The sequence below is a fragment of the Drosophila yakuba genome, chromosome X (genome assembly GCF_016746365.2).
Source record: "Drosophila yakuba strain Tai18E2 chromosome X, Prin_Dyak_Tai18E2_2.1, whole genome shotgun sequence".
Classification (NCBI taxonomy): domain Eukaryota; kingdom Metazoa; phylum Arthropoda; class Insecta; order Diptera; family Drosophilidae; genus Drosophila; species Drosophila yakuba.
The window spans coordinates 10,894,404-10,908,919 of NC_052526.2; the positions used below are offsets into that span (position 1 = coordinate 10,894,404).

The 14,516-nt window shown below is 41.0% G+C and overlaps 1 protein-coding gene across 50 annotated transcripts in view; it reads right to left on the reverse strand.

Moving 5' to 3' along the window:
- LOC6524977 (sodium channel protein para) overlaps nt 1-14,516 on the reverse strand; it is a 68,647-nt gene that overhangs the window by 42,387 nt on the left and 11,744 nt on the right. For all 50 annotated transcript variants that reach the window (XM_039375248.2, XM_039375219.2, XM_039375190.2 and 47 more), the window contains 6 exons: nt 10,030-10,185; nt 9,735-9,940; nt 5,586-5,714; nt 1,515-1,606; nt 1,141-1,417; nt 713-1,022 (listed from right to left, as the gene is read on the reverse strand). In XM_039375248.2, the coding sequence (XP_039231182.1) occupies nt 713-1,022; nt 1,141-1,417; nt 1,515-1,606; nt 5,586-5,714; nt 9,735-9,940; nt 10,030-10,185 (1,170 nt within the window). The remainder of the gene's footprint in view (nt 1-712; nt 1,023-1,140; nt 1,418-1,514; nt 1,607-5,585; nt 5,715-9,734; nt 9,941-10,029; nt 10,186-14,516) is intronic.

Sequence of the window (14,516 nt, forward strand, 5' to 3'; positions counted from 1 at the left end):
CGAGTATATCTCCAAAGAGTTTACATACAAGATTATAGAATATATAATAGTATACATGGAGAGATAGAAAAGGGCAAGTTCCAGGAACTTTGAAAGCTAAATGGTTTGTGATTAGGACCAGGTCCTACGAGTATAACAGTTACTGGATGACAATATCAGACGGAACCGAGCTCGACATTTTATGCACAATGATTGAAAAGTACAGGATAGACAGAGTAGTTTTGATAAGATGTTGCGATAGTTTTGATTAGTTGATTAAGTTTCATAGACAGTTAGCTAAAGCATACGATATTAGGGCATACGATATACGATATACGATATACATACGAGTAGTCGATTCAAATTCATATTCATACTCATAATCATATTGATATTGATATTCACATGGTACATACAAAAGAAAAAAGCAAGTCTGTTGTGGTTGCTGCTGTTTTCGAGTCATTGGTACGGGTAGATATTCTCAATATTCGATCGAGTTCCGGCAGCAATCGAAATTGAAATTATCTACCGCAGCTGTTGTAGTTGTGTATGGTAGTATGGTAGTATGGTAGTAGTATGGTAGTAGTTAGCGGTTCTGTACTGTACTTTTGTCTGTTCTTGTCCCACTGCTTGGCACTTGCATTGCTGCAGTTGCAGTTGCAGTTGCAGTTGCAGCTGCAGTTGCTGTTGCAGTTGCAGTTGTCTGGGGCAGCTGGTCTGGGTGTCTACTTACACGTATCGCCTCCTCTTCGGCAGCCTCCTCTTCTTCGGCCTTCTTTTGCAATTCGTCATACGACATGGCAACAATGGCCAAAATCAAATTCACAAGATAGAATGAACCTAGGAAGATGATGACTATAAAGAACAGCATGTGCCATGGTCCGGCGGCGCGCAACACCAGCTGGTACAGGTCCTCCCAAAAGTCCTGCGTCATCAGCCGGAACGCGGACAGGAATGCCCAACCGAACGAATCGAAGCTGGTGTAGCCGTAATTTGGATTCGGACCAAACCCCTGCAGGCACACGTAGTCGTCGTCGCATTGCCTGGTATCGCATGGTATCGCATGGTATCGCATGGTATCGCATGGAAAGTGGATAGTTGACAAAAGGTGTTTAGAATTAGAATTTGATAAATGCAATTCGATTTCGATATTGTACTTACCCCGCACCGGATATATTGCCGCACAACGGAAATGAGATGCCCTCGTCCTCGGAGTACCAATTGGAGCTATTGCGATTGTGATAGTCCCAGTTCTCGTCGGTCAGATTGCCCCAGGAGCCGTCCAGCGGGAACTTCTTGATGCACTTCTGCGTGAGCACGCCCATGTAGATCTGTAGGCCCATCAACGCGAACACCGACAGGGAGAACATGGTCAGGATTATCACATCGCGCAGATTCTTCACCGATTCGATGACGGCGCCGACGATGGTCTTCAAGCCTGTTTATGGGATATTTCATTGAATGATAATGTATATTTAATTTATATTCATATACATATTAATATTTATAAGCTAGTTAATAGGCAGATTCCATACCTGGCACAATGGCTACGGTTTTAAGCGCTCGCAACACCCTAAACGTTCGCAGGGCAGCTAGATTACCTAAATCTATACCCATGGTCACATAACTGCGGTTCGGATATAGATCGTTGATTTGTTGGGGCAGCAGTTACGGCAGGTTCAGTCAGATACAGATACGGATACGGATGTACACACATAGAATGTCATCGAGTATTAGTAATTAGAGTGCTATAGGCATGCAATTAGTTTATTCAGTTTATTTATAGAATTTGCTTCGATTTGATATTCGATTCGATATTGCATTCGATATAAATTACAAATGTTGTGGGTTCATTATTCTTTCGTTGTTCTTTGCAAAGCAATTAACTTAAATAAAACGAGTGAGTGTGTGTGTGTGTGTGTGTTTGTATGAATGAAAGTATATGTTTGTATGCCATAAAAAGCCCAAATGAATGCGAACTTTGACATATGCCTCTAAGCATAGGTACTAAAATAAATAAAGCTGCGACCCGGCCACGTTTATTACACATTTTGTAAATTAGCTTCACCTGGCCCACTTCCCATTTCCCGCTGTCCATAGCTCACTTTCCATTTCCCATTTCCCACTTTCCATTTCCCACTTTCCATTTCCCGCTACCCATGTCCACCGATCAATTTTCCTTCTCCGTGGCTGGCCATAAAAAAGCATATTAATAGAGCCTGCTTAGCCCCCGACCAGAAAGTGCTTCCCAGTGACCCGTCGTACGTCATCCTTTGGGAATTCTCTCGTTGCTACCTGGCAGGTGGGTGGGTTAGTAGGTGAGTGGGTGAGTGGGTGGCTTGTGCACCACACACACCTACGGAAAGTGCCACTAGCAACAGTGGTTCCATTTATTTTTCATGAATATTTATCGATTTGTCTGCCATTGCGTGCACTGCTGTCGTATAATTGACCATTTTTTTTGTTGTTGATAAATACGGTGGGCAAACGGCCAAAATGTAATAAAAAACAAGAGAGAACGCTATAGTCGAGTTCCCCGACTATCTGATACCCGTTACTCAGCTAGTGGAAGGGAGAAGGAGAGTCTTAAACACAGTTTTTGGCGGTTTGTAGGCGTTATAGTGGGCGTGGCAAAAAGTTTTTTGGCAAATCGATAGAAATTTACAAGACTAATACAAAAATGAAAAAATATCAAAACATTTTTCAAAAGTGTGGGCGTAGCAGCTTTGGGCGGTTTGTGGGCGTTAGAGTGGGCGTGGCAAAAAGTTTTTTTTGGCAAATCAATAGAAATTTACAAGACCAATACAAAAATGAAAAAATATCAAAACATTTTTCAAAAGTGTGGGCGTGGCAGTTTTGGGCGGTTTGTGGGCGTTAGAGTGGGCGTGGCAACATGATTCGACAAACTTGCGCTGCGTCTATGTCTCTGGAGTCTGTATGCTTAATCTCAACTTTCTAGCTTTTGTAGTTCCTGAGATCACAGCGTTCATACGGACGGACAGACAGACGGACAGACGGACAGACGGACAGACGGACAGACGGACAGACGGACAGACGGACATGGTCATATCGACTCGGCTATTGGTCCTGATCAAGAATATATATACTTTATATGGTCGGAAACCCTTCCTTCTGCCTGTTACATACTTTTCAACGAATCTAGTATACCCTTTTACTCTACGAGTAACGGGTATAAAAAGTTCAGAGATCTTTCGATTGGATCTGAAGCTTAATTTCGAAATTTATGCTTATTAACATGGCTTTCATTTTTTCAGATCGCCTAGAATTGCATGTAGTTTTATTTTCAAACATTACACATAAATCGCCACCCCTTGCGTATACGTAATATTTAAGTAATTTGCACCAAATTGCGTATACGCCATGTTGGCCATGTTTTTAAGATGCAATAACACGTATACGCAGCGTGGTCGGATAGCTGCTAATTGGATAGACAGTTCGATTTAACGAGCTTGAAACCCTATTTCTGGCTGAATCCTGGGCTTTCGCGGAAAGTGGCCTGCATTCGCCAACTCTGGCTCTCCGCGAGAAAAAATAGGCGGGGGGAAAATGGAAAATGGGAGGAAATGCAGAATGCTTTAAGCCGGGAGCTTTAAAATGTCGTGCCTGGCATTGACGAGCCAAGGCTGCGCGTCCTGGCGGCGCCACCAGCCAAATGTGCCGCACGACATATAGTCGCCTCCTCCTCCCTCGCTCCCCTCGTTGGCCACCCAGAAAAATACAAAAAAAAAAGGAAATAAGAAAAAGAAAAAAGTATGGCAAATAGACAGCTCCAATAAATGCTTAAAATGAAGCAGAAAGCAATGAAATGGAATTGTCACGAAACGACAAAAAGAACAAGGCAAAGCGGCAATCCCAAATACAAAGAGGAAAACAAAAAAAAAAAGGAAAAATGGGAAAGAAGAGAAGAGAAATATAAACCAAAAGCTGGGAAATGGAACAAAAATTAACTTGAGCGACCAAAAATTTGTTTATGGCATTTTTATGTGTGCGTGTGTGTGAGTGTGTGTGTGCCTGGGAAATAATCGCAGAAAATCCTGTCATGTGCCATTGTGTGAGTGTAAGTTTGAGTGTGATTGTGTGTGTGATTGTGAGTGTGAGTGTATTTGTAGAAGTATGTGTATGGTTGGGCGCGTCATTAGAAACGGCAAAAATAAATCAATAAAAATGCTCCGTTAACACGACTTTTTTTTTGTTTTTCCCCCCATCGCGTGTAACGTATAATTCTATAGAATTTCTATGGCCATAGCTGCTTTTCTTGTGGCTGCCCCTTCTTTTTTTCCCTTTTTTTTGTTTTTTTTGTTTTGCCGTTTTTATTATTTTCCAACTGCTGACTCTAATGAATGTAATTCCATTTGCTCTTTGCTCCTGTGGCCCCGTTCATTTTAATTCGGCTTGAGTTCCACTTTTTGAATACTTTCGTTGGCCTCTACGCTTTGATTAATTCGGAAAATTCCCCCGTTCACATGTACCTGTATTTATATTAATTCATTTTATTATTGCCAAGTCAGCCAGTAATTGCTGCGCTAACAGCAATGCACTTTACTTTGCATGGTTTCATTTATGCTTCTATCCTTTGGCATAAGTTAAATTTTTTCGTATGAAAAATCCATGACATTCCTTGTCCCCAGGAACATATGCACATTTTTGATGCCCCATGAGTTCTTTACGATTTTCAACTGTGCCGTTAGCACAGTTTGAGCTCATTTCTGGCATTACAGATGCTGATAGAACACACAGCAGTCCCTTTGATTGCATTTAATGGGCCAGAAGCATGTGCATGTATGCAAATGCCTGTAAATGTCTGTAAATGCCTGTAAATCGGTTAACGCCGCATTCCGCCTTCTTGTTTTTTTAATGTATTTTTCACTTTTTCGCTTTCATTGATTGACTCAGCTGGATGCTGCTAATTGCCCGACTCCCACGCACACTTGTGCATGGGTATATACATGTACATGTGTATGTGTTGGTAGTACGAACACGATTATGTTAATGAAGTGTGCACGTGTGTGGGTGTGTGTATGGTTTGCATAAATTGATAATAATAATAAATATTATAAGCAAATAGCGCTAATTTGTAATCAGAAGTCAACTGACTGTAAACTTGAAACGGAAAATGAATAAAAAAAAATTCATAGAACAGAAAACATGGCGTGGGAAAATGGGTAGAAAATTCGGATTGAGTAAGTGTTTCGGCTTGGGTGGGCTGCTATATTCAGATTCGTGTGACTACGGCTTATACGATGGATGATTCAGTTATACGATACGAATACGAAAGCAAATCGTAAGTCAAAGGCAACGCAAAAAAGAAGAGCTGCTCCTCATCGATGATACATTGGTGCGAAAGATACGGCTAGGCACCAAAAAAATACATTTATTTACAAATGATTTCGTTTTAATAAAAGTACTGCCTCATGACTTAAAAATGGTTATAATTTCGTTTATATTTCAATATTTTGTTGGTGCCTAATGCGGTAATGCAATGGATAATTGTAAGCGTGATATACGACGAATGGATGATAATTCAATGATATTATTCAATTGAATTAGGTAATATATAGTATTATATATAGGTTTATATAACTCACGCTAAAGCTATTACTACGAAGTCCAGCCAATTCCATGCATCTCTAAGATACGTAAACGGGCATAAAATGAAACCTCGTGCCATCACTTTAACAGCTGATTCAAATGTGTAGATTCCGGTGAATATCACCCTAAAAACGAATTGAATTTCGAAATGCAATTTGTTGTTTGTTGTCTTCTTGGCTTTTATGCACTTCAAATGTAGCTTGAAATGTTGATTTTTTTTTTTTTGGATTTTTGATTTTTTTGTTTAGACTGCCTTAGAGCCTTAGATGATGGTAAGTAAGAAAAAAGAACGTGAACAACAGACACACAAAAACTAAAACCAATTGTTAAAGGTTGACCAAGAAAATAGAAATAAAAGTTGTTTGCAAGTGGTGGACAAGTTGCGCTTAAAAGTAGGCTACACTTCTTCTGGCTCCCAATTTCGCTGCTCTCCACAATTGCATCCAACGTTGTCGTTTACCATTTGCATTTCGGTTAGTTGTCGTCGTCCAAGGATTTACCGAAACTTCATTGTTACACGTACTCGTTAAAACTAACTTAAGTGATTAGCCTAGCCATTTGCATCAGGTTGTGCGAATGATGCCACAACCTCAACCAGCGATAGTATCTGCATTTTAGATTCACAAATTGCCTTTGCTTTTGTCCTAGATTTATGTGCTGTCCTACAACAGTCACCTTCACTCACCTAGCAGTTCAAAGAGTCAACACACACACACCAGGAAAATGTATCACAACAAGTTATATCCATACTTATTCAAAAACTTTTGCTAAATAATCAGTAAATTCACTTAGAAGTGCGTAACAAGTTGTTGTACTTTCGCTAATGACTTAAAAACAATTGCTTCCTTACTTTAATAACTTAAATCTGCTACTCAAACTATTAAAACCGAAACTTTGCTAATTGAGTTTCTGAGAAGTATTCCAAGTGATTGAAATTAACCCATTATATTCCATAATCACAGCAGCATTGCCTGGGTGCAGAGGTACTGAAAGAAATGCCTAGCATTTCGCATTCCACATCAAAAGGACACTTGGACTATACAAGTGCTCGAGCGTCCTAATTACTGAATTGCAGATGCAGATAGACAATTGTCAATGTCAATAATGGTTAATACTTAACCACAAACCGCTTGTGTGTTTGTGGGCGATGCTGTTGTGGTGCTGTGGTGCTGTGTGTGTGTGTGTGGAGATCAATAGGCCGACCTTCGGCCAACTGGCCACCTCACCTTACCCTCACCCTCACCCCCTGCTGTTATGCCCCCCGCTGCCCGGTTAGCCATTTGACAGATTTCAGCCAGCATTTCAGACACTGCTCGTTGTCCTTTGGGCGCCGCAACTAGTTTAAAGTCGCTGCAGGGGGCGGTTGCTGGGAGGGTGGGGTTGTGGGGTGCTGGGAATGCGTCTGACCTAGGCCCCAATGCCTGTGAAGGACACTTGAGCTGTGTTTTAATTGCAGGTATTATGTCTTTCTTAGGGGCCTGCACAAGTGTGACCCCTGCACCGTGGAAAACAATGGAGCAAATGGTATTCAATCGGTGGGGTAGCCAAAGAACAGGAGCTTTATATAGGCTTTAATTTGGAATAACTCATTCTATCTTCTAAAATCAGCATTTCTGATTTAGTTGGCTTCTATCTGATATTTAAGTTTGGTAAGTTTGGCTTCTATCTGATATATAGAAAGCTGATACATGGGAAGTTCAGTGGAGAATACAAAATGGGCCTGCAAATACACTGCTGTTAGTTGCGGAATGTATTTCTCTCTCTGCATCACTCTCTCCCTCTCTCTCTCTCTCTCTTTCTCTTTTTCTCTCTCTCTCTATCTCGCTCCCACTCTCTCGACCCACTTTGAGAAGGGGTCCTCTGGCTTTCCTTTCCTTTCTCCGGTGGTTCCGCACATTCATACTTTCCCTTTTCCCGGTGTGTGTGCGTGTGTGTTTCCGTGTGTTGCAAGTTATGCAGCACCTGCTGTTTAGGCATACCATACAATACCATCCCATCTCATCCCCTATTTCCTCAACCCTCCAGTGCGTGCAGCCCTTAGCCAAGTTCAAGTGGCGTTTCCGCTTGCACTTCCATCTGGCTATCTGCTATCTGGATATCTGGCTATCTGCTATCTGGCAGCCATCTGCTGCTCTTTATTCCTATGTCTTCAGTCTGTAGTCTCTCTCTATCTTAGGGTGCTCGATTCTGATACCAAATCTGCGACAATAACTTTGATATCAGCTAGAAAAATGACGTAACTCTTTTCACTTTACATATTGCTTGATTGGCGCTGTGCGCTCTCATCAAAGCATTTTTGCTCGCTTGGCTTTCCTTAAGTTCTTTTTTCGCTAGAGTTTACTAATATAGTTAACCTATGTACAAGTTACGGCTACGTATACGCAATGCTTTTCAATTGTTGTTCTATGATAAACGACTTCTAGATGAGCACTAATCGAATCGATTCTAGCTAAATGTCAAATCGATTGCGAGTCGACTAAGTGAATAGAGAGAGACAAATGTCCTGTCGAAACATGGAAGTTCTATCTATTTATAATTTTATTATTAATATATGTATCAACTGTTCTAAGGATATGAGTTTTCTAAGTCAGCTAATTACCACACAAAAGTCTACTTTACTTTTACCCCAGAGCGATTGGCAAAAAGTACGATACGAACCCCTTATGCAAAATGGTATATTCTCTAGAACTAAATTCGATTATACGGGGGATCTTAACTAACTTTATATAGTTCTAAGTTTACAATGATTTACATAGATACGATGATCGAAACGAACTAAGTTATTTTGCTAGTTGGAATAATTTTGGGGATGTTTTAGTTTACAATAAGGTATACTTAATACATATTCTTGAGCAATTTACATAAGTTTCATCTATGGATATAAATATATAAAAATTGAAGTTGTATGATCTAAGCGTGTGTGTGTGTGTAGGGTAAATATTAATAAACTAGGTAGCTAGGAGTTAACTACGGAGCAAAGTTACTTCGTTTACAAATGATATAACGATTGAATTTAATTCGAAACGTGAACAAACCAAAACCAACCAGCTCGACTGGTTCGGTCCCAGCTGGACCTCTACGAGTACCCGATGTTCGGGATCGGGATCAGGATAGTCGGTTATCGGTTCTCGGTTCTCGGTTATCGGTTATCGGAGGGATTTCGATTTGGATGCCCAACCGCGGATGGACTAGCGAGGCGAATTTACAGTTGAAATGAATCATTTGAATGGATCTGAGATTGTTATTGTTGGGACGCGAGTGGTGGCTCTATGATCGAGTTATCGAATAGTTATCGAACGATCGAATATTGTTACGCAAAGTTACGCACGACAGAAACGAGTACGGATATGAGCATATACATCGATACATATGTATAGTATATAAATAGTTAGTAGACTGAAGTTAGGTATGTATGCAGTTTGATGCGATAGTGGTGTCATATCATACAAGAGCAAATGCACTCAACGGATCTCGGTTCCCAATGAACTGGTTCCCAATCGCTGAGTGTTCGTACCACTACTAGAATGCATCATGATAACAAGGTTCTCTTACTGGAAATGCCTTTAGCTACCTAGGAAAACTTTACTTTACTCGACATCGTTACCTTCGCCAGCGTGGGTCATAAAGATTAATTAGACAGTTAAATGGTTTGCTTTTTTTTACATATAGTTATAGTACATAGGTTTGCATATCGATTGCACTTTGGTTTGTTGCTGTTTTTCGATTTCTTTTCGTTTGGCTTTTGTGGAAATCATAGAGGAAAGAAATTCAAGTTTCACCTAAATACACATCTCCATAAATATCGAAAAAGTTACATATAGTATATATTTTTGTATAATATATCGTTTAAATATAGTTAGGTATGTCGATTATATAGCACATAGGTATATAGATGTTTATATACTTATATGACTAGTACAGCGTATAATTAATAACATTAATCATAAAAGATTCATAAACAAAAGACGGAAAACAGAAATCAAACGAAATAAGTTTCGAAAATCAAATGTATCTAATGTAAAGGGAACCAAATCAAGTGTCTTCGGTTGGGAATTACACTTATACGTACATATAGTAGTATGTGGTTAGATAAATTAGATATATGGGTATGCATATAGGGCGGCTGACTGGCTGGGCGTACTTACTCAGTGGACTCAACCGTGGGCGTTGTCGGCATTATCATCAGGATGCAGTTGACGAGAATTGTGGTGATGATGAATAGGGAAAATAATGGATGCACTAGAATGTAAATGGCCACACGACGTATCGGATTGAATGGATCGAGCAGCCACATTGCTTTTGATGCAGAAAAGCGAAAAATATCTTTTCCTTTGCTTACAACTACGAATGTCTGCAAGAGAGCGTTGATATATATTGCATGGGATCAATATCGTTGGCATACGCTTGGGTTATCTATCAGATTGGAGTACGGAAACTTACCAGTACATTGCTGTAGTAGGGATCGATATCCTCGAGAGGAGTGGAGGCCAATTCCGGCGGGAAGCTGCCCTGCAATCGAACAGGTATTGGCACACCCTGTTCAAGTGTAGGATCCGGTTGTGGACCTTCATCCTCGTCCTCGTCATCATATCGGATCTGCACAGAATGTTTTGGTCAACAATACATTAGCAAGGACTTTCGTATAAATCGCTTATAACACCATTATCACGCGGCACGACAACTGAGCCCCGAATTGATAACTCAAAACTCAAAAACGGAATTGAAAGTATCGACAAATCATAAGTAGGTTGGGCAACATCAATTTCAAGCGCTTTGGATTCGAATTGAAAAATTTCGCGATGGTTTCAGTTTTGCATATCATTTGCTTTGTTTCTATACATATATATTTATATACATATATGCTATAAAGGGTATTGTTACTATATATATATAAAGTATATATACACGGTGATAGAGAAAGCAAAGGGATGGGAGACAGTTTGGAGTTTTGGGTTTTTTTTGGGCAGATTGATTTAGCAGATTGGGTTGGTATGCAAAAGTAACACCAAGTCGCTTCGACCAATATATCTGGGTTACACATTTTTTTGGGCGCTTCGCCATTCGAATCGTTTCATCTTCATTCCGATTCATCATTGTTTTTGCTTTTTTGTCAGGTTCAAAGGTACGGAAATAAAATGGAACGGAAACGGAAATGTTCATGGAAACGGAAAAGGAAACTAAGGTAACCAGTGTTGGACAAGGTCCTTTTCCAAGTGTGTGTGTGTGTGTGTGGAAATACATATGTGGCATGCCCTTTAGGAACTAAAAGGTGTGTCCAGTGTGGGAAAACGATTAGCTAGAGTGCAAAAACACTAGACACTATACTACGCTTTACGTTCTACGTTTTACGGATTGGGATTGGAAATGGGAATGGGTTACATAGAGGATCACAAGCAGGATTCTTGGGTGGATGGTACTCAATGTCGTATTGGGTTTTCCCACTTCCATTTCTGATTGCCCAGACAAACATTATTGTTGCATGTTGTGGCAACTTTTAATTGCCGTATGACAATATTTGGCCCCAGTGACGACTGCCTTGGGTTCGTGGGCTACCATACGATACCATACCATGTCATACCATGTCATACCATGGCATACCATATACCATATAGCTCTCTATCGATTTCGGTCAGACGCGCTAAGTCGCAACTGAAACGTAGCAGTTTTACTTTCCACGGATACGCGGACACGTGCAATGCCAAAAGCAATATTAAAGAGTCCAGAGCCAAAAGCACAAGAACTCTAACGTCACTTTATGAAACGTACGTATCGTTCGATTCGCCCTCTCGCTCTCTCTTCATATATATAGTATATATAAAACATATATAGCTATAGCTATAGCTATAATATATAGCTGCGACCCACTATATGTACGCGATAGAGAACGAGTATATGCCACAGGCAGAAGAGGGAGGAGCAGGCCAGAAAGCGAGAGGGAGAGGTAGAGCGAGAGGGAGAGTGAGCCACAAAAGGAAAACTAAAGGAAAAATTCCATAATAGTTGGCTTGGCGTGACAATTAGATTGTCTGTGTGAGTGTGTGTGTGTGTGTGTGTGTGTGTGTGTGTGTGTGTGTGTGTGTGTGTGGTGGAGCCGTGGCTTTGACGCAATTGCGGCACTCTCACCACGACACCAAAACCACACGGACGACACACGGACACGGAGTTGGTGGTTCGATGGGCATACGAGGGGCGGTGGGCGTGCCTCTTTAAACAGCCAACTGGAGTCTATATTTAAACTAATAAAAGGCAAGCCGCAAACTGGAGCGACAGAGAGGCAGAGCGACAGAGAGGCAGAGTGGCAGAGTGGCAGATGGTTGGATATGGCAGCCGGTTTCCACCGGACACAAGTCGTCCGTCCTCGCGCTTTCGCCATTCCGCGTACCGATTACAAATTTATGACGCATTCCGTGGACGCAATGGTTCGCCATTGAGGTTAGGTTGCGGTTAACTAACCGCCAGTTAAAGAACATTATCTTGTCCAGCCATGGAAATTAGATGGGAAAATTCAGGATTTGCTAGGTTATATTAAAAGCTAAGGGGGTTTATAAATAAAGAAATATTAAATAAAGGGTAGAGCATTTAAGCGAGAGCTTGGGAAATCAATTTTCCACAGTGGATATTCAAAATAGAATCGGTATAGTATCGGATACATAGATACATAACGATTGCAATTGGAAGAGTGGGAGTAGAAAAGGATTCGTTGCGTGGGAGGGGGGGGGGGGGGGGGGGGGGGGAAATAAAGGAATTAGAGAAAGTAGCTATGAGAGAGAAAGTTTTTCATGCGCCATGCAACGTCAACCACAATCACAACGACATGCACACACTCCTTAAGCACACGCACCTTCACACACACGTAGGTACATATGTACACACACAGGCACACCTTTAGCGAGATAGCAAGTGGGGGGTTTTTGTGGAGTAGAGAGGTATACTGGATTTGGAGCTGGATTTCTGGGGTTCGGGGTTCATTCTACAGTATGTCTGAAGCCAACTACAAATGATAGTTCAAACCGAAACGTAACCGAAGCTGATAAACCTATGATAGTGATATTCATATTCATATTCATCTAACGCTAGGCAATAACTAACGCAAAAGGCCGAGCCCCAAGATATTGCTGGGGAAATGGGTCTATTGTATTGAACTACATGCTTTGTGATCGATTTGGGTTTTGGGTTTTTAATCCCAGCAATATTTGGGGGTTGGGTTGTTTGTGGCCCTAGCTCCGAATCAGGCTGTGGCTGTCCTTGGATGAGATACTTTTAGTTACTTTGCGTTACTGTGAGATACTTTGACATAGTTTTAGTTACTTTGAGATACTTTGTCTGGCACTTACTCGATTCACCACCCACAACTTACAGTACGCTGGCCATTGGTTGACTCATCTGTTTGCTTGACTTCTCCTGCGTTTCAGTTTCAGTTTCACTTTTAGTTGAAGTTTAAGTTTCTGTTTTGTTTTTAATTGGTTTTCATGTAATCGTTTCTATCGTTCGGAATTTACATACGAATTTCGTCGGATGCGTGGCAATGCAAAAATTTGCGCTTAAGGGAAATCTTTGCGTATTGCTCGCCGCATTGAAAATCATCAGACATCTGCATAGTATGGTCAAAAGAAACGAGTTCCTAGCCCTGCATTTCAATCCCTAGCACCTAGCAACTAGCATTTACTTAAAGGGTTCGGAGCTGCATGTGGTTTTGGGATCGGGTGGTTAAGTGTATATATATATATAGGCATATATGTCTTACATCTGCTCACATTGAGAACATCAAATAGTACGCATACACACACAAATTACTCAAGTATTAGCCGGCAAAAACATATACAGATACACATATAGTAGATACGGTTACGGATACACCTAGTTGGGGTCCTTGTTTTGCCATTAATATTTCTCGATGCACCCAAGCCAGGACATTATGCCGTATCTTTGCGTGTGTATTAGTGTGTGTATTAGTGTGTGTATTAGTGTGTGTATTAGTGTGTGTATTAGTGTGTGTATTAGTGTGTGTATTAGTGTGTGTATTAGTGTGTGTATTAGTGTGTGTATTAGTGTGTATGAGTTTGTGTGTTAGCGGCTTTGATTCCTGCCTTGGGGCCCTTAAGCTCCTTAGCCACTCGAGGCACTCAGTGATTGCGGCGACTCCACCTTGATAAGTAATTGAAGCCGCCGGGCAGTGTCAATAACTATGGCAATGCCAAATGGCAGGCGGCGGGAGACAAAGGGATATACTATATACTATATACACATGTATCCTGAAGCGGTATATGTAACAGCAGTAGTGAAAAGTAAAGGAAAAAAGCCAACGGTCAGCCGAAGTACAATGAAGGTCCTTGCGCGGTTTCTGCTCTAGCTTCAATGTTTTTGTGGAGAATCGGAGGTTAGAGGTTATAAGCAAACCAGATCTTCATTATATACAAGTTCCCTTATTCGATCCTGGGCAATAATCAAGCTAAAAGGTTGCACAAAAGCACAACTATCGGACTGTGAATGTTATAAACAAGGAATAGCGAGCTGCTGCAAGGATCCACAAGCAAAAGCTGAGAAAGGCAATAAAGTTGAAAGCGTATTTCCAGCTGCATGGGAATTGTTGGTCTTGTTTTTCTATTGAAGGGTGAGCTTTTGGGTTTTCTTTCGCTTGGTCTTATTCGATTTGCATTAAGATATAGAATGGCAAAGATATAGTACGAGCTTGCGATATATATAGATAGATAGGCTACACTTATAGAAGGGATACAAAGATACATAAGTTGTAGATACTGGGTACGAAATTGGTAATATACACAGATACATTTATATTGAATCTGGGGTACACACACACACCAGTGTGTGTGTGTGGTGTGTGCTGAAGGGACGGGGGGCGGGGGGTTCTGGATCAAACTGGGCTAAGTGGCGTGGATTGGCTGGCTTGATTGGTAAGTTGCAGCAGT